This window comes from Equus quagga, chromosome 7 (genome assembly GCF_021613505.1).
Source record: "Equus quagga isolate Etosha38 chromosome 7, UCLA_HA_Equagga_1.0, whole genome shotgun sequence".
In the NCBI taxonomy this organism is placed as follows: Eukaryota; Metazoa; Chordata; class Mammalia; order Perissodactyla; family Equidae; genus Equus; species Equus quagga.
Window position 1 is genome coordinate 95,646,283 of NC_060273.1, and position 23,632 is coordinate 95,669,914.

Sequence of the window (23,632 nt, forward strand, 5' to 3'; positions counted from 1 at the left end):
GGGTTTGAGAAGTTGTGAGGTGGCCAGGGATCAATGTATTGCCTCACAGCTCCAAATTCACCCTTCATTGCCTGCTGTGAGAAAATAAAGATGGGACTTTAAGTGTGTTTTTCTTTTGCCAGCTGGTACAGTTCTAAGATTTGTCAGTAGAGTGCGCTGTAGAGATATTACAGGAAGAAGAAGATTTCCTTCCTGGTTCTGGCGTGCTCTTCCCACAAACTGCTGCCAGCACACTGGGCACCTCCTTCACCCAGTTCCTGCAGCACAGCACATTCTTCAGCAACTGGCTCCTGCTGGACCTGGTGGTCAGCACCACCCTGCCTTCAGCAGCTTCTGCTGGCATCCCCTTTCTGGCGGTTTTATAGCACAGTCCCTACAGTGAGAAACCTCCCATGAACAGATTTCCTCAGCATCCTAGAAAGTGGATTTCCAGCAAGTTCTACCAGCACAACATCACAGTGCCTTCTCCACCATGCAAGGGGCCCTGGCCAGCCATCCCCTCTCCAACAAGGTCTGGAGTAGAAGAGAAGGAAGCTCATGCTTGGTGCTCTATCTCAAACCTAGGGGAAGTGGCTGATCCTTATATTTGCTATTCCTCTATTGTCTAGAATTCTCTTTACTTCCTAACAGTCAGTCCTCATCAATTGATATTTCTTTTTTTTAACAATTTCTTTTCTTTTTTATTATTATTTTTAATTGTGGTAATATACACATCATATAAAATCTACCATATTAATCATTTTTAAGTGTACAGTTCAGTAGTATCAAGTACATTTACATTGTTGTGCAACCCTCTCCACCATCCATTTCCAGAACTCTTTCCATTTTGCCAAAGTGAAACTCTGTACTCATTAAAGAGTAACTCCCCATTCTCCCCTCTCCTTAGTCCCTGACAACCACCGTTCTACTTTCTGTCTCTGAATTTGACTAAGTGCAGGTACATCATGTAAATGAAATTACAGGGTATTTGTCTTTTTGTGACTGGCTTATTTCATTTAGCATAATGTCCTCAAGGTTCCTCCATGTTTACCATGTGTCAGAATTTCCTTCCTTTTTAAGGCTGAGTGATGTTCCTTTGTATGTACATAACACATTTTGTTTGTCCATTCATTCATCAATGGACACTTGGGTTGGTTCCACCTTTTGGCTCCTCTGAAAAATAGTGCTATAAACACGGGTGTACAAGTACCTGTTCAAGTCCCTGCTTTCAGTGCTTTTGGATATATACCCAGAAGTAGAATTGCCAGATCATATGGTAATTCTATTTTTAATTTTTTGAGGAGCTGCTATACTGTTTTACTAGTTAATATTTCTTTATACAGTCGTTCCACCTTATCCATGGTTTTGCTTTCCACAGTTTCAGTTACCTGCAGCCAACCGCAGTCTGAAAATATTAAATGGAAAATCCCGGAAATAAACAATTCAAAGTTTTCAATTGCATGCCATTCTGAGTAGCGTGATGAAATCTCGCACCATCCTGCTCCATCCCACCCAATACGTGGGGACTACTGAATTGTTATAATTGCTCTATTTTATTATTAGTTATTGTTGTTCATCTCTTACTGTGCCTAGTTGATAAATTAAACTTTATCATATGTATGTAGGTATGGGAAAAAACATAGTATATAGGGTTCAGTACTATCTGTGGTTTCAGGCATCCACTGGGGTCTTGGAACACGTTCCCCAGGTGAAGCAGGGATTACTGCATTAAACTTTCCTGTTCAAACTATCATGTGGTTTTCCTCCTGACTGGATCTTGACTGAAACATGCAAGGCCCAACAGGTGCACACATTCCATTAGTAAGTAACTGTGATGAAGAATGAAATAAAAACATTATAATTTTTTTTTGGTGAGGAGATTAACCCTGAGCTAACATCTGTTGCCAATCTTCCTCTTTTTCCCCCAAAGCCCCAGTACATAGTTGTATATCCTAGTTGTAGGTCATTCTAGTTCCTCTATGTGGGATGCCACCTCAGCATGGCTTGATGAGCAGTGCATAGGTGTGTGCCCAGGATCTGAACTGGCGAACCCCACATGAACCTTTAACCACACAGCCATGGGGCCAGCCCCCAAAACATTCTTTTTTTATCGTTCAACTTATGTGTATTATCTTTTCACACGGCTGCAAAGTTCTTAGTACATAACTACTTATTAAGTTATTTAGACCTAAGCACTCAATAAATGAAACTGTTAGGTATTTCTTTTGTCCTAGAAAATGACATTAAAAAATTACAGAGACACTACGGGCACCACGAGTGAAGAGCATTTGAGAACCTTTGCTCGGGTCTACATGTTTGCAGCTGCCATTAGGACTTGGCTGCTTGGATTAGGCTCACCCTGTCTAGGAGTATCCTTATCCCTAAAGATACAGACAGACACCCTCCCAAACACATATTCCCTTAAATGAGACCATGGGTTGAAAATTCCAGTGGCCACTGAGGCTAGAAATACAATAATTCTACCTACCACAACTAGTGGCTGCCTCCACTAGTGGCACCCATGAAGGCAACAGAGATAAGTAGACTGTGGGCGAGGCCCCTAGGATGCCAGCTGAACCACCAACCTCTCTCGCCGAAAGACAGCAATGGCAATGCAAGTGAGTGTGAATGACGCTACTAGTGGCAATGTCATGAATGTGCGCTCCCACACATGCAGACATGAATGATTGGAAAAGTAAGTAATCATTCAGAAACTTTGACACTTGTTTTTGCTAACTGGAAATTACTTGAAACAAACCTTATGATGAATCAGGAGACCTTGTACAGCCACACTGTGGAAGCAGCTGCTGCTGGTCTACTTTTTCTGCTGTTACACCCTTTTTTTACCCCTCCCAAAGCCTTGCTCAGGTCTCAGCTCCCCTTCATAAAGCCTACTGAAACCTACGCTGAGCTTATACTTCTAAAATACTTAAAGTTGATCATCTTGAGGCTAGTTGTCTTCTGAGGCAGATCTGTAAGCTATTTAAAACACAAGATTATACCTTGTGGGTTTTTTCTCCTTAGAGAGTAGAACACATGTTGGATACTTTGAAGGCAGTGTATAACTAATAAAATAATCAATTAATTATTCAAAATATTGAATTATGACAACATATAAGAATAAACTTAATTTCCCCTTACATGAAAAGTACATTACCAGGAACTGTTTCCATAAATATTTGCTATCTTCAAAGAAAGAAAACAAGAAAAGAAAATAAGCATTGCATCTGGAGAACTAAGGCTGGTAATCTCCCACCATCCATAAATCTATCAGGTTTACCAAAAAATCTATCAGAGAAAGAGCCAAGAAGAAAATAATTCTGACAGCTGCAAACCTTCTGTTTTATAACACGCACAGAATGGACGCACTTCCTTCAACACCCTCGTAAACAGAGAGTGCTGATGAGCAAATGCAAACAGCCCAGAGAAGCCACTGGAGTCCAGGCTGCAACTAATGGATTGTGCTTATCTTTATAGAGGCAACCTTACCAGCCACCTAGCAAACCTACCACAGTTGTCCTAGGAACCATTAATAAGATGGATTGAACAAAATTCCATTTCAGTTGATGGAATTTCCAGGGCCAGCAAGGTACCAGCAGCAGCCGCCCACTTTAAAAGAGCAGCAACCTCACCACGCTCAGAGTGGGAGCTTTGTTTCTTTTAGGTTAAGAACTAACATCCGGCACTGGGCCACCTGAGTATATATACTAATAAATCCCAGATGGGAATTTCAGACACCTCTTTACTCAAGGCAGGAACTTCTCTCAGGCGATAAACATTCTATTAAGCAAGTCTCGTAGGAGTGAGCTTCCCCTCAGAGGCTGTTTGCGTTTACAATACACTGTTTTCAAAAGCCAATTTGGGATCCATCATTGCACAACGTGTAATTAATTTTGTCATCCGTTTTCTTAATGGATGAGATTAATCTGTGAATGTAAAAAGGCAGAATCTCGGTTGTCCCAAATATCCTGTTATCTGGACCAGAGGAAGGAAAAAGTATCCCACTTGGCCATAGCCCCAAATTCTGAACTAGCAACCTAGTTTAAAGCCAAACTATTCACGTGCTTATATTAAGCTACGTCTTGATATCATCAGCAATAATAAGTATAATTTATCAAGCATCTACTACATGCTAGGCATTATGCTAGGCACATTACAGAACATATCTCTACTCTTACTACAACTCAGCAAGGTGGTATTTTCTAGCTCTTGAAGTGCTTTCGCATACATTGCCACTGATCCTCATAAGCATCCTGTAAGGAAGGAATCTTGGGTATTATTGGCTCCGTTTGCTTCTGATGAGGATACAGATCCTCAGAGAAATTAAGTAGCTGGCCCAAGATCACCTAGCTAGGACTAAGTGTGAACTGAGACTAGAATGTGGGTCCTCTGGCCTCATTCCATGCAACTTTTCTCTATACTATGGTGTCTCTGATTGAGCAGAGCACAAATAGTTACATTTCGAGGCAAACATGCCATATGTTCCAAAAGAAGAGGGATATAGAGCAGTAAGAGAGGGCAGAGGGCAGAACTGCCTCGGAGGCTCTGGGCCTGGCTGACTTGGAGGAAGAGGGAGCCAGACATTAACAGAAAAGGGGAAGTCCGGAGGAGGAACAGGTGTGGCAAGGAGGAAGATGAGGAGTTCCACTTCACATATCTGAGTCTAAGGTCTGAGCAAGACGATCAGTCTGAGGATGTGCTCCAGCCTCTTCTATCAAACCAATTTCCCATACAACTAGGGCTCTTCCAGGGAGTACTGCTACTTCTATAAAGCTCATAGTTTTTGATGAAAATACCTTTAGAACAGATTGCATTGAATAGCTCCTCTTCATAAACAAAGGCTACGGAACATACTTTTATTTTATTGGCAAGGTAGACTATTGCCGTTAATTACACTATTCTGTAATATAGACATGAACCTATTGTTCCCCACTAAACCCTGCCTAATAAAGCTGTCCTTTTTCATTGTCTTTACATCTAGTCAATAATTTCTACCCAATTTCAAGAGACAAGAAGATGCATGTGATCAAAATTTCACATACTTCTTAACTGCTCTAGAAAGCCTGTTCCAATACATAGGTCCACAGGACAGATATAACACCTTTCATATAGTAGAGTCATATAGGTTCTACCTGTAGTAGAAGGGAGAGGAGGGACACTGGGTTCTAATATCAGTAAGCTGCAATTGCATAGAGTTAAAATTACCCCGAAAATTCTGTAAGTGGCCCAGAAAATACAGTACTGTCTACATGGTTTTGTATCTACACAACATTTATCAGTTCCTCTAACTGACTCTATGTTTCTCTACACTGGTCAATCAGATATTCAAGTTCTTCCTCCTGGATAATGATAAAATCATTACTACCCACTTGCCTGGTCTCCTGAATGATGTGTTTCCCATTCTGTTGGTAGTCAGAACTCTTATCTTTTCCATTGGTTTCATCAACAGGTAGCCATCAATTGTTCAACATAAGCAAAGCAGAGAGTTACTGCCTGGTCATCAAGCGGGTGAATGTGATTGGTTAGGATTTCCAGACCACCCATTCTACATCTTCTAATTGGAGGTTCAAGGGACCTAGGGGGAACCAAAGATTGATGGAGGAAACCAGGGACTCATCATTTGCTTTAGAGGAAGCTATCGATGCTGCTGTTCAGGTGTCGTCTTCGTTTACGTAGTTCTTCATTCTGCAAATATTTATTGAGCATCCAACATATACATGTACAAGGCAAATGCTACAGATAAAACAACCATTGTACATGCCCTCACAGAGCCTGCAGTACAGTGGGGGAGAGGAAAGGACACTAATTAAATTATAGTATGATAAGTACAATAACAAAAAAGTATGAGGTGTTATAAAAGCTTATAGGAGAAGTACCTAAATCAGACCTGGGGGGAGGGTGTCATCAAGGAAGGTGGCTTCCTGAAAGAAGTGATGCCTTAGCTAAGATTTGAGGATCAAGGAATTAGCCATCAAAGGAAGGGGAGGTAAGGAAGAAAAGAAGGAAGAATGGTTCCAGGTAGAGTCAACAGCACTTGAAAAGGTCCATAGGTGAAAGAATAACCAGTCAGAAAGAAAGGCTAAAGAAAAGGCCAATGGCTATGATGATCACGTGGCCAGTGGGGATCTTTGAGAAAAACTGTAACACGACTAGAGATAGAAGCCAAATTACAAGGGGCTGCAGAAGAAACCGGTGTTAAGGAAGTCGAGAGAGGATTGGTGGCCTACTCATTTATGAAGTCTCACTGAAAGGATGAAGTTGAGTGAGTACTCTGAGGAATAAGCCCTATCGATCAAAGGAACACAATCTTAGCACAGCTTTGATTGGGCAGCTTTGCTGAAAGAATATTTAAATTCTCATAACTCTCCCACCAGCCAACACCCCAGACACAGGAAGCCGGGTGCCACAGATCTCTACAAAAACACATTTGCAAGAATTTGCAGGGACTCTGATGTGAGCTTGAATAATGTAAATCAACAAGGATAAACTCCAAGCCCCCTCCCTGCTCAGTGGCTGTGCAAGTCCGGCAGGTCTCACCTGAAGCAGAGCAACACAAGGTGTTATCTCTGAGGCGCCTGGGAGGCTCCGCAAGCCCCAAATTACCCTCCTAGCACTACAGGAAATCTCTCATTAGAAAGGCGGTGCTTTGGGCTAAACTTTGCCCTGTATTCGGCTCTACCATCAGGTTCTTTTTAAAATACAAGAGTCCCTTGGAGGAAAGGCCTGTGGATGACTAACATCTAAGAGTAAATGAATTCACTGGTTTCTTTGTTCCTTCATAGGGTGTCCCAGGTGGGAAGCAGGGATGCAAAAATTAAGAGTGTGGGAAGGGGTGGAGGGTTGGAAAAAGAGTGAACACTAGCTTGTCTCTCTGCCAGTCCCACTCTGGTCACTAACCTCACACCTGTCTAACACCAAGAAAAGACAAAGAGGAGTGAATACACCCAGCAGACAACTTGCAAGGCAGGAGTGTGAGTTTCAGATGTTTGGGGTTTCTTATCTTTAGTAATGCAACTTTTTCAACTCATGTATAATACTCAGAACTGTTTTGATAGAGATTTCCACCTCCGCTTCTCTAACTTGATTCGGCCTCCCAAGGCCATGAAACAAAAAACTGATTTTCATGACAATATCGTTTCTTTTGAAGTATTTCCAATTTTGGGGTGGAAATTATGGTCACCCACTTATTCCAGCCATAGTCTTCTAATCCAAGGTAAAAGGCTAAAATCTATTACAAAAATGAAATTACAAAAGGCTCACATCCATAAAATCTGGCGTCTCTGAAGCTGAGCAAACCTATCAAAGACAGCTGAAGTTAGTCAGTTTATAGCTCAAGAATCACAAACTGGTAGCCTTACAACTGAATCCAGCTCATGGAGGAGTTTTCTCGGGCCAAATAAGTTTGGGTTTTCATCTGAATGTCAATGCCTTTAGATGAGACCTGTTCTCTGCAAGTTTGCCACAGGACTCAGGACTTTCAATTGTTCAAACAAAGCACTATTTACACATTCCTATCTCTTGCCTGGTTCTTGCAGGCATTTGAGTTTGGGACCACTGGTTTATACAGACGGATATTAAAAACAAACAACCTCTCTCCTATTAAGGTGGACCTCCAGGGCTAACCGTTTCAGAGAGGAGCACAATGTGGGTTATTGCGCAAGAGGATCACCAAAAAGCCATAAAGCGCAACGGTGCAATACCACTTGTAATCAGACTTTTAACAAAACAGGAGGCCAAAACACCAGTGGGGCTCCCCAGTCCCTGGATAAGCCGTGTGACCACGGCTTTGAAACCACTTTTTAACAGAAGTATTTGCCATAACTCGCCATCTATCTCGCCTCACATACACTGCTCCTGCAAGATCCCTGACATCTGGAAGTCACAGAACACAAGCCTGGCAGCCAATATCCAAGCCTGTCTTGGCAAAGGAAACAATCCCTCTATTCACTGAGCTGTGGCTACACTGCAGTATCTGTAGTATCCAGCTAACAACACTCAACATGGAGTAATTCACACCCAGCACCCAGCCAGTGGAACTACTTGGTAGCTATCTAAGACATCTGTAGCACGCAATACAGAAACTGTGCCATCACCTCTCTGGCTGTCTGTCCTGGCACAAAGGATTAAGTCCCCACCCTTAACACCATCTCAGTTACACATGACACTTCCTATCACACCCTGCACAGAACCCAAGAATCAGAAAGCTAGTGCTTAAAGGAAGCTTTTGAGGTCGTCTCATTCAACCTCTTCATTCCTTAAACTAGTTCACAAGTGAGAAATTAGGCTCAGTAAGTTGATACGAGATGTCCAAAGGCTCATCAAACAAGTGCTTTAACAGAAACTAGAACTTAGGTCTCCAAGACCTCCAGTGTGAAGGTGTCTTCCCTGCGACCAGCCCCAGGGGCACAGAATGCCTCAGGCACCATGTCCTTCTGCAGGCCAGCCCAGTCAGTGTTCTTGGACTTGCTTTCTGGGACCCAAGTGGATGGTCCAGCTCACTCAATGTCATCAATAGGGTTTCGGTCAAAGCCCACTGATAATAAAGGGTCCTCTGTCCAGGTTGGCCCTCTGTGCACATTTCCCTCAGGGCTGCAGCAGGGAATATTGGCTGCCTGGGAACAAGGCTCTGGAGTTTGGAATCCTATACCCCAGCCATGGATTCCATCTACAAAGATAAACTGGCACCTGTTTTGTTCCAACTTACTCATCACAAAAGTGGTGTTCCTCTTTGTACCACCATGCCTTTCACTCCCCCAGGAGCCCTCTGATGCTGCCCCTAGACAGCCATTCTCCTGGAGGTCTCATCTAGAGTAAACTAAATAAAACTCTGGATGACTGATTGTCCCATTTCATTATTCGTGTGCAGCTTCAAAGTCTCTCCATTACCCAGAGCCCAGTAATAGATAAAATAGTCAAATATGGCAAATTAAGCTCATATCTATAAAATGTAAGCATATTCTTTATAGGAACATAGGGCCTTATTACACTATTTTAAAAGAAAAATTATATTGTATTTCAGGATTTTATAGGGACATATAATTATCATGGGTTGAAGAGCTGCCTGTAATTTATTTCCTCTAGTTCTTAGTCTCATTTTTCAATGCTCACCAGACCAGGTCTATGGTACCCTGGGGATGCTTTACCAGCCTCTGAGACTTTCCCTTTTTGATCTGCAGTGCTGTTGTGGGTCATGGAGTCTGTGTCCTGCTCTCCCTGATAGCATCTGTGTCATTTGTCATGGCAGGGGGAGGGGGGGATTGGGAATCCAATATGCAGGGCCCCATTCACTGTATCATACCATTGCCAGTCTCCAAATAAGAAGCGATGGGGGGAAAAACACAGTGAAAAGAGGCCTGTGTAGTAGAAATCGTGGCCGACTTGACATCACTTCCTTGCGTAGTAGCTGTGCTGTTTGAGGAGAAGCTGACATCACTCCTCATTCTCAGGTTCAGCCCTGACCATTTCAACTCCATCAGAGTCATCCCATCCCCCTTGCTATAGAGTGACTGGTTCATACAACCCAAGCCTAAACCAATCAACACAGCACATTCCATAGCCAATAACCTGGCTTAAGATTGGGCACATGGCCCAGTTTGGGTCAATGAGACACCAGAAATTTGTTAGTGGCTTCTGGAAAAGGTCACTCATTCCTCTGATAGAGCCACCCGAAGCCAGTTCTTTCTTTCCTTCTGGCCAGTGTGTCGTGGACATGAAGTCTAGAATTGCAGTGGACATTTAAACATCACGAGAGGAGTAGCTGAGGATGAAACTTAACCACAGAAAGCCGATCAGAAAGAAAAGGAGTTCCTGACATCAGTGAACTGCTAAATCAAATCTGGTTCTAGTTATATAAGCTAATAAAAAATCCTCTTTTGTATGAGCCAATCTAAAATGAAGTTTCTCTTTCTTGAATAATAAGAGCCATAATTGATATAATATCCTGGGCAGGTAATGAGAAACATGCTTGAGGACTTCTAGCCTTGCTGCCGGCTTTACCACATGCCCGGCCCCCGGAGGACAGCAGGTGAAGGAGCCCGAAGATGCACAGCTGACCAATCCTTTCTCCCCGATTTCCTCAAGCTTGCTGACTAACAAAGGCCAGCCCACAGCATGGAAGCCCCCTCTCCTGCAGGGTACCACCTATCTGATGGCAGGGGTAGCTGAGAACAGAGACCTGGGGTGGAGTAGGGGTGCGAGGATGTTGAGAAACCTCAGTGGCACAGACAGGGTAGAGAGCCTGAGAGGTAGGACCTGGAACCCTGAGCTCCCTCCTCCTCCCAGCATGGTGCTGCCCACCATCCCTAATGGGGCTTCCTGATGGACCCTGTACGAGAACATCCCTGGCACAGGGGTGGCTACCTTCCTGTCAGGGGGCAGAAAGGGCAAGACTTGTAAGGTGGGACAAGGTGCTGGGAAAGTGTGTGTGTATAAGCTCCAGAACTCAATCGGGACCCAGGAGCCAGGAGCCAAGTCAGCCTGCCCTGGGATTTCTCCCAGGAGATAAGGGTGTGGTGAGGAACTCAGGGACACATTTGGTGAACAATAGGAACTTATTAAGTACGGTCATGGGCTACATAACAACATTTTGGTCAACAACGTACTGCATGCATGATGGTGGTCCCATAAGATTAGTACCATACAGCCTAGGTGTGCAGTAGGCAATACCACCTAGACTTGTGTAAGTATATGCTATAACGTTCGCACAATTGTAAGATCGTGTAATGATGCATTTCTCAGAATGTATCCTTGTTGTTAAGTGACACATGACTGTAGTTAGCAGAAAAGGGGCAAACCCGCAATGGAAAGCACTGATCTATTAAGGTCAGGCCAGATTTTTGCCTTAGGATGTGCTCAAAGTCCACTTGGGGCTGCTTTTAACAAGGCACGCAGCACATGGCTAACTGCATTTCTGAGCTTCCACTCTGCAGTCTTATAGCTGAAACACTGAATTCCAACAGAATGACTTTCTGGAAGCTGGGAAAGTCACTTAGTGTGATTATAATTAGGCTGTCTTTGTAGGAATCTTTAACTGAGCATCTCATTCTCCATTATCCATATGCAGCAAATACTTGTTCATAAGCAAGAAATATAAAAATGTTTCACATCAAGTTTTCTTAAGACCCACTTTCTGCTCATAGCAAGCCCCACATAAATATTTGCACTTCGGTATCTGCTCTGTTGACCTACCAGCCCTGAGTTTTGATAATAGAATTTCTTGAGTAAGCCCTCCTCAGGTTCTCTCCAAAGCCAGCTCAGAGAGCTCTGCCAGGAGCACCCCTCTCCTGAAGACCACAAACCAATGGGCCACAGGGGTCTGTGCCCTTAGGCTCCAAGGGCAGACAAAGAATTTAACTACTGAGAAGAGTATTGACTCCAAAGGATGCAAATCAATGCTAACCCTAATGGTTTGAGGTAGTGGGATTTCAGAGCTCATTTATAGACAACATACACAAATGAACATATGAACCTACCTTGGTTGAAAACAAAAAGTAACAAATGTTGGAGAGGCTCTGAAGAAAAAGGAACTCTCATACACTGCTGGTAGGAATGCAAACTGGTGCAGCCACTAAAGAAAATAGTGTGGAGATTTCTCAAAAAATTAAAAATAGAAATACCATATGACCCAGCCATCCCACTACTGGCTTTCTATCCAAAGAACTTCAAATCAGCAATTCCAAAAGTCCCATGCAGCCCTATGTTCACTGCAGCATTATTCACAATAGCCAAGACGTGGAAGCAACCTAAGTGCCCATCAACTGATGATTGGATAAAGAAGATATGGTATATAGAAACAATGGAATACTATCAGCCATAAGAAAGGATAAAATTGTCCCATTCACAACAACAGGGATGGACCTTGAGGGTATTATGTTAAGTGAAATAAGCCAGATAGAGAAAGACAATCTCTGTATGATTCCACTCATATGTGGAAGTTAAACATGTAGAGAAAGAGAACAGATTAGTGGTTACCAGGGGAAAGGAGGGGTGGGGTGGTGGGCACAAAGGGTGAAGTGGTGCACCTACAACATGACTGACAAACAATAATGTACAACTGAAATTTCACAAGGTTGTAAACTATCATAATCTCAATAAAAAGTTAAAATAAAAATAAATTAATTTAAAAAATTAAGAAAAAGAAATTACCTTTGTTGGCAAAAAAAAAAAAAAAGGAAGTACTAAACAAACAAATGTAAATGCAAAATAAGAGGATGATGTAAATCTCACATTACCTGTATTGGGAGCTTTGCTTTGGAAAGAAGGGAAAGAAGAGCCAGGAAAGTTAGGGATGAGTTAGTTCCCTCTACAAGATGGGACCGACGTTGTGCGAAGGACTCACGTTACTTTGTCTACAGGGCAGGCCATGAGTGATTACAGGAGAGGAGACGACGCACGTGATAGCATAAAGTCATTCTCCTCCATACCTAGCACTGGTCTGACCGTCATCAAAAAGCGAGATTACAGGATTTGGTCTGTGTCCAGAGGACAACAGTCATAAGATCTAAAGAAGATGGAAGGAAAAAAACGGCTTGAACTGGCTCACGGTAAAGCAAGAAAGACAAAGAATGTTGGGCAAAAATTGTCCAGGTCAAGCTGTATTTGGTGACAACCAGTCACTCTCTCCTCAACTGGTTGTCTTGCTTTCAAGTTCATTTTAAATAACACTTAAGGGGCTGGCCGGGTGGCGCAGCGGGTTCCCATGTTCTGCTTCTCGGCAGCTCGGGGTTCGTGGTTCGGATCCTGGGTGTGGACATGGCACCGCTTGGCAAAAGCCATGCTGTGGTAGGCGCCCCGCATATAAAGTAGAGAATGATGGGCATGGATGTTAGCTCAGGGCCAGTCTTCCTCAGCAAAAAGAGGAGGATTGGCAGTGGTTAGCTCAGGGCTAATCTTTCTCAATAAATAAATAAATAAATAACACTTAACATTCAATCTTCCTAACTCTCCTAGTGAGGGTGTGATACTGAGAACTGGGATCCAACATCTCAGGACGACAGGCATTTTATTATATTAACTATATCCAAGTAACTTAAAAATGAATGTAAGGTCAACAACGTACTGCACTAGATGGCTTTATGAGATTGTAGGGTCTTGGAGTTAACCACTGAGAAAACCCAAAGGATTCAGCTCCATACCAAAACAAAGGGAGGCAGTACTTGGCAGAGTCCTCCTCGGAGATAAGAGGTCCGATCCTGTCTTGTGTTTGCTGTGGGGCTGTTATAGATAGGTGGGGACACACGGGGGGAATGACGGAGATGAACCAGGTTGAGACACAGCTGCAGGAAGAGCCCACAGCACTTGGCTTCCTCTCGGACCACTGCACCTGCAAGTCTGGGCCTGTGAGTGGCCATGCATCCCTACTCGGGCAGGCACGGTGACAGGAAGAACACTGGGGTTGGGGGCAGGTTCTCACCCCAGCGCCAGCACTATGACTCGGAATAACCACAGACATCTGACTCAATTTCTTTGTCCTAAGTTTCATTTGTAAAATGAGAAGATTAGACTAGATCAAATGGCTTCGCTCATGCCCAGTAAAAGTCAAATTCATTCTAATTGTCTACAAGGCGCCACCTAATCTGGCCCCTCATCACCTCTCTGGCTCATCCCCCCTCCTCTCATCAGCCCCTTTGCTGTTTCTGGAACATCAGGCCCATTTCCACCTCAAGGCCTTTGCATCTGCCTGGCCTCTGCCTGGAATGTTCTCCTCTAGGATAGTCACATGTCTGGCTTCCTCATGTCGTTCACGTGAGTCTAATATCACATTCTCACTGAGGGCACACAACTGCAAATCTTCCCCTCATATACATACAACAATGCTTATCCCTATTTTTCAACTTAAAAATATTTTTGGGGGGGCCGCCCGGTGGCATAATGGTTAAGTTTGTGTGCTCTGCTTCAGTCACCTGGGGTCTGTGGGTTTGGATCCCAGGTGTGCACCTACATACTGCTCATCAAGCCATGCTGTAGCAGCATCCCACATACAAAATAGTGGAAGACTGGCATGGCTGTTAGCTCAGCAACAATCTTCCTCAAGCAAAACAGAGGAAGACTGGTAACAGACGTTAGCTCAGCCAATCTTCCTCACCAAAAAAAAAATAAAAACTTTTTTTTCCTCCTTAGCACTTAATAATATCTTACCTTCTATATATTTTACGTATTTATTTTGTTTATTGTCTGTCTCCCCCACTAGAATGTCAACTCTCCAAGGGCAGGGGTTTCTATCTGCTTTATTCACTTGTACCTAGAAGAGTGTGCTGATAGATGAGAGGAATTCAGTAAGTTTTGTGGAATGAATGCATGCATGCATGCATGGGTGGAAGGGAGAGCAGGAGCACGGCCCTCTACAGCGTCTTCCAGCTCTGAGGTCCATGGGCTGTGGTGTCTACAGTCAGAGGGCTTTCCTCTGCCACCACTGCACCAGGGTGGACTCTACAACCACATGAAACATCAAGCCAACCCAGGGCCAGATGCGATACGCTTTCATTCTGCTGCAGAACTTCTCAAGCGCTGCTTCCTGCATGTTCCATGGCCCGAGCTGAAGGGCCATGTACACGCTGCACTCTCAGCAACACCACGGTCTCCACATGTTGTCTATGGGAAATTAAGTTGGCCTTCAGCTCCATTTTCTAGAGTCAAAATTAACATGATTTTGGAGGAACAGTTACATCCATCTCCTTTCTCTAATTTTTCATTTAAAGTCCTGGGGGAAAGGAGTAGGAGAGAGCGTCCCTACTCTCAAGATACCCCACTATTCATTTAACTGGAAATGAGAAGAGGTGGTGATGCTCCCACATGCATTTCAGCCAGTTCCACTAGATGGCAACATGGTCAGGGTGTGCTGGTCTCCAAGGGTGAATCTTACCAGCAACACAGGATCTAGAAGCTCCCTCACGCCCCTCCTGTTCTTGTCTACACTTATTCCCTTGCCTTCTCTTCACTTTTAGCCTGGCTATTTTCAACCAATAATGTACAGTCCTCTCAAATGGCTCATGCTTACTCACTGAATGCATCTGATTTAATCTCTCCAGCCTCGGAGGCTAAATGTATGCTGCTTCTTTCTGCCAAAGTACGTAACTTGCCCTCCCTTTGGAACTCTACCCAAAACTCACTTCTTTCACAAAACCCTCCCAACCAAACCTGGCTCTGATCCCAACTGTAAATACGCCATGATATACAATCACAGACACATAACTATTTTTATATATTGGGCAGAACGTGCCTATCTACATATATAAAGAAAGTAGACAGACAATCACATGCACAGCTCTGGGCCCCTGGTAGGCAAATGCACATTTAACATAGATGATGTGCAGGTGACCACATTCCATGCAGCAGAAGAAGTCATGGCTGCCAAAGGTTCAATTAACGGGCCAAGAAAATAGATAGACTAACACCCACCTATGTCTCCCAATTTCTAGTTCCTTCCTAGGATTCAACTAAAGTTCCAGAAAAACTTTTGAGCAGAAAAATTTTAGATAAACTTCAACAAATATTACGCATAGACTTGAACAAAAGTGTGCAAATACCAATATAACTCTAAGGGGTATTTCAAACACTCTTTATTTCAATCCTTGAAAACTTTTCCAACTTGCCTTAAAAATAAAATTAAGTCTACTTGTAGCAGCATTAAGTATGGCTGAAAACAAGCCTAAGCTACATTTTAAAAGTACAAAAGGCCTTATATGCGGGATAAAGTTGCTTATTGGCTGTTAGAGGAAATGGGAGCAGCAATATTCTGACAAATATCTTCACGATGGGAGAATAAAAATAAACACCCTGTGTTGGCAGGTCACCACACAGCATGACCGCCACTCGCAGACCACTGCGAATCAGAGCCATCTTAGGGTTAATAAACACACGGGAAATGTAAAAAGGAGAAACTTTAAGTGAAAAAGCTATCTAATCTTCTTAGAGCCCCATTTCTGAAACATTTCAACCTTTCATTTGTTTACAAATGAAACTGTCTACACAAAAACTTCAGATGCGATTTTTTCCACCCACCATAATCAAACCTCCCTCAGCTTAACACGGATTCTCCACACCGAGTCACAGCAAAAGAAAAGCAGTGATTTGCTGGACACAACCACTTTAAAGCCGCAAGCAAATGTTACTCCCTTGTAGATGGCAACACCATGTTATTTAGTCATCTGAATATTCCGCCAGATTCCAACGAAGACATTACATCCAACTTAGTCCGAGGGCAGTTTTAACTCACCTAGTTTCAGCATGTCCTCCCTGCGTCAATCAGACAGACAGCTTCACAGCACCTTGGTAGAGTCGCACAGACTGGGGGAACATACACAGCTACCCTGTTGCTATGTATTCTATGGCATCTGTATCGCCTTCAGGAACAGTAGTCCTCCCCGAGAATAATTCCAAAGAATTTATGTCGTCCTTTTGAAAAATCCACCAGAAGATTACCAAACAAATGCACAGAAGACACTAGTCAACAACAGTCACCTCAAAAGTTGTCTTGCTTGTTATTCTGGGAGCTGGGTTTCGTCACCTGTGGTGGAATGCACTATGTAGCCTTTAATTGTGAATCCCGAGCGGTCTCCACGTCCACAATGGGGATGGACTGGTTGCTGCCTGCACTTGCCACCTGAAAACTACGGCTACGCAGAAACACGGGATTACCTGTGATAGGTGTACAGGAGACACTTTCAAAATCAAGCAGAAACAGGAAGTCTAACGTTTCAACATGCTAGAAAAGACGCACGATACTTTAAAAAAAAAAAAAGTGAGCAGCTCCAATCATAGATGCCTGGAAAAAAGAAAATTAAAAAAAACCCATCTCATTCCAACCTGGCTAGTAGAAACATGAATGCCTATTAATAGCAGTACTGCTTAGAGGTGTTCCAATTCTCAGGAGAACTAGAGAATACAGTTGGGGCAACGTTGCTGCTTAAAATGACTAGCCTTTTGCTTTTGAAGAGAATATAAGGTTTTTACAATGAATGTACATGTGACTGTATCCAGGGACACAGAATACACACATGTACATATACACAGATATATGCATTATAATATCTAATAGTCTCTTTAGAAGCTATGTATTTACCTGGGCATTTGACAGTCATCATCACCCCCAAATCTTTCCCTTATCCATCCCCACTGGGTAAGATTCTGCCAGTCCCCGAGGTGCACTTCAAGAGCATCACCTCTATGATGTCGTTTCCTGAGGATCCCAATGAGCTATGTAGGATCTCAGCCTCTTCCTTTAACCCTCACAGTACCTCATCTGAGCTTTTTTTTCTTTTAAGGAAGATTAGCCCTGAGCTAACTACTGCCTATCTTCCTCCTTTTGCTGAGGAAGACTGGCCTTGAGCTAACATTCGTGCCGATCTTCCTCTATTTTATACGTGGGACACCGACCACAGCATGGCTTTTGCCAAGTGGTGCCATGTCCGCACCCGGAATCCGAACCGGTGAACCTGGGCTGCCAAGAAGCGGAATGTGCACAGTTAACTGCTGCGCCACTGGGCCAGCCCCATCTGAGCTTTCTTGGTTAACACTTTCTGGGTATCTAATCACAGTTGTCTTTATATTATCTTTGGTGGCATATCTATCTTATCCTCCACTACCTGGTAAGTTTCTGATTTGATTTTTATCCTCTGTAGCAATAACACTCTGCCTTGAGCCTACCAGGTACTCAGCAAAAAAGATACCAAGTGGAATGCAATGGACAAGTGCTGTGGAGTCTACTAGGCTCGGTTCAAATTCTAGCTATGCTACTTTCTGGTTTTGTAGACTTGCAAGTTACTCTACCTCTGTGAACAATTTTATTTTCTGTCAAATGAGAGTAACACCACCTACCTCATAGAATTGCTTTCAAGATGTGAAGAGAACCATGGGAAGCAAATAATATATTGCCTGATGCACAGTGAGTGCTCAAATAGCAATGAACATTATCGTTGACCTAAATTAAAATCAAATGCCTACTACTAATTTGGGGAGGAGGCTAAAAGAGATACCAAATCAACATCAATTTGCAAACATACGTTTTCTATTTTCTTTAGCCTACATTATCACGTGGTTAACTCATAATGGTTTGAAGTTTATACCTTAGAAACCATCATTTTGCTTTCCTTCATGTTATCTCCCCAAATTCTGACCGGCCCCCTAATGCTATAACAACTTCATCAGGGACTAAGGCTCAAAGAAGATGCTAAGAGAAAACTCCTCCTGGAAGCGCAGGATTCTAAACCACAAGGACTTCCCAAACACTGACTCATTGGCAATTCCAATGGTAAGTTACAAAGTGTAAAGAGCAGAATCTTACATCTAAACAGAGGAAGTGGTCTCTCACATTTCCTTAAAATGTGGCCTCAGTGGTAGCTGCACGGCTGGGTGGCTACCAGGAACCACTCTGTCCACTAGCGCTGGGAGAGGATGGAGCAGCACAGTGAAGCTGCGGGAAGGGAAGGCTAGAGGAAGAGTCGTACAGCATTACATGAAAACAACGGCCACCATGGTGGCAGAGCCCTCACACATGCTGCACCGCAGTCAGGGAGGCATCAAGATGGTGCTGACACCAGGCTAGGGCAGAGAAGGCTGCAAGCATTAGAGCCTCATGAATCATTTGAGCTCCTCCGCACACAGCAGGACCAATTCCTGATTTTTGAGAGAGCTCTCCAACAATGGGGGAATAAAAAACAACACATCTGGATAGACTAAAAGTCATGCAAGAGGTCATTTCCCTATGACATTCCTCCCTTTTCTCTTATTTAAGCTCAGAATGCCCAGGTCTTACAGGCTCAGATTTATTCAAAGTTTGCTGTTTTTTAAAGCAGTCCCAGCAGCTGTAATTATATATTCTTCTCATCCTACTTCATTTGGGAAGAAAGAAGAATCATAGACAGAGATCAGGGAGATTTGTGGAGCAGTCAGAACTCACAGAATAGCCTTATGTAAAAAAATATCTAACTCTCTTCAGTTGCTTTTGTAGACATGAATACAGCTCTCTGTACCTCCCGAGGACTTGCAAATTAGGCCACTTTCAGGAGATTGAAGGATCAACAGCTGTGAGAGTCGCCCACTGCAGAGGCATCACCCGTGCCCTGAGGTAGGGAGGAAGAGGAGGCAGGCGGGACGTCTAGCCCTACACACTCTGCCTGCTGGCCCAGTGACTGAGGAATCTGTCCACATCCAGCTTTGTTAAGGCAATATGTGCTCAGGATCACACGTAGCTCTGTCTTTTTCTGTTGAACACAACTCCACCACTGAAGCAGGGTGCTCCTCAGCACCCCAACACCCTCAAACCACTGCCCTTAGGAGTGCAACTGGCACTGCCATTGACAGAGGCACTCTGGAACTTCACCATGATGCTAAATAAGCCATCGTTAGGGAAGTCTGGGCCCATCTTATCTGGTACTTCTTCTTCATCTATCTACAACCACATGATGGTGGCTACTTGAAAACCAGATCGTCCTCTTGGGAGCACAGGCACGCTATATTATCTAGGTGTCTCAGAGCAAGGCACTATCACTTAAATCATCTCACTATCCCCACACCCAGGGAAAGTGGGTGGCGATCCCAATTCCCAGTGAGACTGACATAGCAAAAGAGATTAAGCAGCATATTCAACAGGGACCTGCATGATGAGGCAGGGCTGAGAAGAGAAGGCACGAGACCCAAGCCCTACCCTCCCAGAACAATCTCCAGAACATACACTCTCTGGCCTAGTTTCATCAACTGCTTAATACACACCCCAAGAAAATATTTCCTTTACAGCCACCCACATCCTTATCAGCAGCATATTCAACAAAATCACCAGAAGAATGATGAAATGTGTGCCTGCATGAAAAAGATACCTTCATTTGGTTGTTCTCATCTGATTCCATAGCTTCAGAGAGAGAACTGGAAACGTCTACAGAACACCGTGACCTTCATGCTCTGGCATTCCCAAGACGCTCCCTAGTCGCTAGTGCACAATACCGCCGCTGCCAAGAGTAGTGCTGTTTGCTTCCTGTTCAACCCTCCCCTCTCCCCACTGGTCCTCTCTGGACCCTCTTCTTCTGCCTTCTCCCAGCCACCCCTCCTCTTTCAATGGGCTCTCTAAAACCATGGCCCCAACCAGAGCCACCTCCTCGATTTGACTTGCTTCTTTTTGTCCCTCTCCTGTCCTTCAAGGAGGAAAGAGTCACTGGCGAAGCAGGAAGGCAGGCAGGCTGAGGGGAAATGACTCCAGGAGACACAACGCCTGAGAATGGCAAGGTGCTCCAGAGGATGTTCTAGATGTTATCACAGAGACGGCAAATGGTGAGACTCACCCTCTCTCACACAAGGAGGCTTTGCCACTGCAGAGGAGTACGTGGTTCATGTCTAGGCAAGGGTGAGGAAATCCCACTGGCTGAGCAGCTGCTAGCTGCTGGGCAGCACGCACGATGATTTCCCTACATTCTTCTAGTCCTCACCGAAACCCTGGGGGTGGACACAACTATCCCCAGGTTACAGATGAGGGAACTGAGCTCCATGAATTTAACACACCTGCTTAGAGCAAAGCTAGGATATGAACCTAGGTGTGTTACTCCACATCTGTTGGCTTTTTTCTCTTAATATCCTATCATGAAAGAGTCCCTGGTTCACCAGACAGAAAACACAAATAGAGGACTGCCTGGAAAACAAAAAGAAGATCTGGAAACCCACCTTTAAAGGCCAGGCAGAGCAGTGAGTTAAACAGAGTGAAGAGGAGCTGCTGGGACCCAGTGTTGGCATCAGAGATAGGGCTGGGGTGGAGACTTCTCAAGTCTGTCATCATGTCAGCTGCCATGCGCAGCCTCCTCCCCACAGGGCTGCACAAAAAAATCAGTGTGGGAGGCAGACCTTTCTATCACATGTGTGTTTCTATGTTTTAAGTATAAATTTTATAAAATGTTACTCAGAAGCAAAAAAAAAAAAGGCTGTCTTTCTCTTCTCTCTTAGAATCACCTAATTTTGGTGTCGGTAAGTCCTCTGATATTATCTAACCTCATTTCACAACAAGGAAAATGAGGCAGCCCAAGGAGGAGGAAAGGCGTGCCCAGAAATCACACCGCTAGCTGGTTAGCAGGGCAGCTGCAGTGAACGCCAGCTCTGAGGACTCCAGAAGGAGCCTTTATGTCCGTCTTCCTGAGATGCAGGCTCAAATCTCTCTTCACACTTGCACCACCAATGAAAACACTAAATCAGCATTTACAAAGCAAAGAAACGCTGTGCGCCTGCTGCAATAAATACACTGGCACTTGGATGTGGTTTATTTTCTGCTGAACTGAATACAAACCGAGTCCTGACGTTTTACAGCATTCTTCCATTGCAAACCTTCATGTAAAACTGAACGTGATCCTGAGTAATAAAACACTAAACTAATGAAACTCTCTACTTGCCAAGAAAAACTCTCCAATTGCAGAGTAAATTTCTCTATAAATTTCTAGCATTTCTAGTTAATATACAACATATGATATTTCCCAAGCTGAATTCCTAACCCTCCCTCCATCACCAAACCAGGTCATTTTTCTCTCTGTTTTAACCTCTCTGGATTCCATCAGCGCCCTGTCACCCATCATCACTGATTCCCCCCTCTTGGTTTGGATGGTCTCTCATTCACCAAGTGCTGCTGTCTTTCCATCTGTGCTGCTCCCTTCTCATTGCCATTTGGATTCTGTCAAACCCTTTGCTTTAAAGGTGGCAGAAGGTGGCTTCTTGAAAAGACAACTTTCCAGAGAATGCCTACTCTCCATTCCCCCTCTAGAGGACAGAGAGCTTTGTCATTTTGTAGTTTTATTTATGCGGCTATTTTCAAACCTAAATTTAAAATAATAATAAGAACTTTCAGAAACTTTCCAATTTAGAGAGCAATCAGAAATTATAGCATGTCGGGGCTGGCCCAGTGGCACAGCGGTTAAGTTTGCAGGTTCGGCTTCAGTGGCCCAGGGTTCTCCGGTTCAGATCCCAGGTGCGGACGTGGCACCGCTTGGCAAGCCATGCTGTGGTAGGCGTCTACATATAAAGTAGAGGAAGATGGGCACGGATGTTAGCTCAGGGTCAGTCTTCCTCAGCAAAAAGAGGAGGATTGGCAGCAGATGTTAGCTCAGGGCTAATCTTCCTCAAAAAGAGAAAAAAATGTAAAAAAAAAAAAAAAAGAAATTACAGCATGTCTTGAGTAAAGCTTCCCTTTGATTTTTCCCCTCAGGAAAAACAAACATCGGTTTTGACCATTTGCAGGGGAAGGACAAAGTGTCACCCAGTTCTGGGCCTTATCCCATCAGTACCCAGAGCCCCCATGCTCAGGCACCCAACAGTCAGCACCTGTCCTCCACCGCATCCTCCCCAGTCTAGCAAATGAACAAGTTTACCTAACAACAAGCTGACATCAGACAAGCCCCTTCCATGTGCTGACTGGGGAGCAGGCACTGCCAGCAAACTACTTCTCATCCCCTGGAGAGATCTGAGAGCCCCGCTTTCCCTTCCCACTAAGCAGTCCCACACTTACACATGAGGAGGGGGCCATGGGAGCCTGGAGTCTCCTGTCCTGTGGTGTATTTCTATCTCCCCTCCTCTATCTTCTCATCACTCAAGAACTTTCAGGACAAAGGAGAGCACATGGGCTAGTTTAATCTAGAAAGCTCACTCATATGGCAAAGGGGTGGGCTAAAACTAAATTCATACACTTCCCTACCCCAAAACACTTCTCTTCTGGGCTCCATATTTCACCTTCTCATCAGTAATTCACACAAGAAGCCTCAGCATCATCATGAACTTCACTCTCGCCCTGCCAGCCACCAAGCTCTCATGTTTCCTCACCTCTGCAATGCCCCTTCTGCCTTCCGCTTCGTTCCGGCCCCATCACCCCATCCTACTTTGGGCTTCATCCTCTAGCCTGAATTTCTGGTTCCTTTCGCTTAGTTGCCCTCAAGGCACATCTTCTGAAAGCACAGCTCCGTCACCATAACATCACCATCTGTGCCTAGAACGGAACTTAAAAAGTGCTTCCACATCCTCACTTTACCACGTCACTCTCCGATGAGGAATGTGCAATGCTTCCCAGCTGCTCGTGGATCAGAGTCCACACTGTCAGCACCGGAGTTAAGGGGTCCCCAGTCCTGCCCCAACTGTGCTTAGCACTGTCCTACTTCTGGGCCTCTGCCCCCCCACTATGCTTGGCCTCTGGAGTCCTTTCCACCAACATCAGCTACAAAACACTGCCAGTCTCCCAAGGCTCAGCTCACACGAGGCTTGTCGTGATGCCTGTAGCCCACACCAGCTCCCACTACTCTGTCTCCCTATGCCACTCACAAGCTTTCTTACAACATTTAGCACATCACTCCAAGAGATAGCCATTGCCATACACATCTCGTTATCCCCACTACACTACACATTCCTAGGTGACAGGGAGATTTCCTCATTCATCCACCAAAATCAACCCACATTTATCCTGTACCTACTGCATGCTAGGTGTTGACATAGGTGCTGGGGACATGGTGGAAAATACAATACATGAACCGACATTAAATGGGAGAAAGAGATGGCAGCCAAGTAAACACATACATAAAGGACAGATTGTGAGAGGTGCCAGGATGGAAATGGACAGAGGGTCCTGGTGGAGACCACTCTGGCAGAGGTGGTATCGCAGGTGTATGCCCAGAGCCAGAGGAAGAGCAGGCCGGGCACTGGGAAG

The 23,632-nt window shown here is 44.3% G+C and overlaps 1 protein-coding gene across 3 annotated transcripts in view; it reads right to left on the reverse strand.

The window, feature by feature from the left end:
• The window catches only part of TNFAIP8 (TNF alpha induced protein 8), a 110,657-nt gene that overhangs the window by 45,314 nt on the left and 41,711 nt on the right, over positions 1-23,632 (reverse strand). The window contains exon 1 of one of the 3 annotated variants that reach the window (XM_046668430.1): positions 20,626-20,687. The exons of 1 other annotated variant lie outside the window; for it this stretch is intronic. Coding sequence is in view for 1 of the 2 variants with exons in the window: in XM_046668427.1 (XP_046524383.1) it covers positions 16,193-16,205 (13 nt within the window). In the remaining variant the exon portion in view is untranslated. Of the gene's footprint in view, positions 1-16,192; positions 16,626-20,625; positions 20,688-23,632 lie in introns of those variants that run through there. One more of the 3 variants, XM_046668427.1, reaches the window with a different exon arrangement.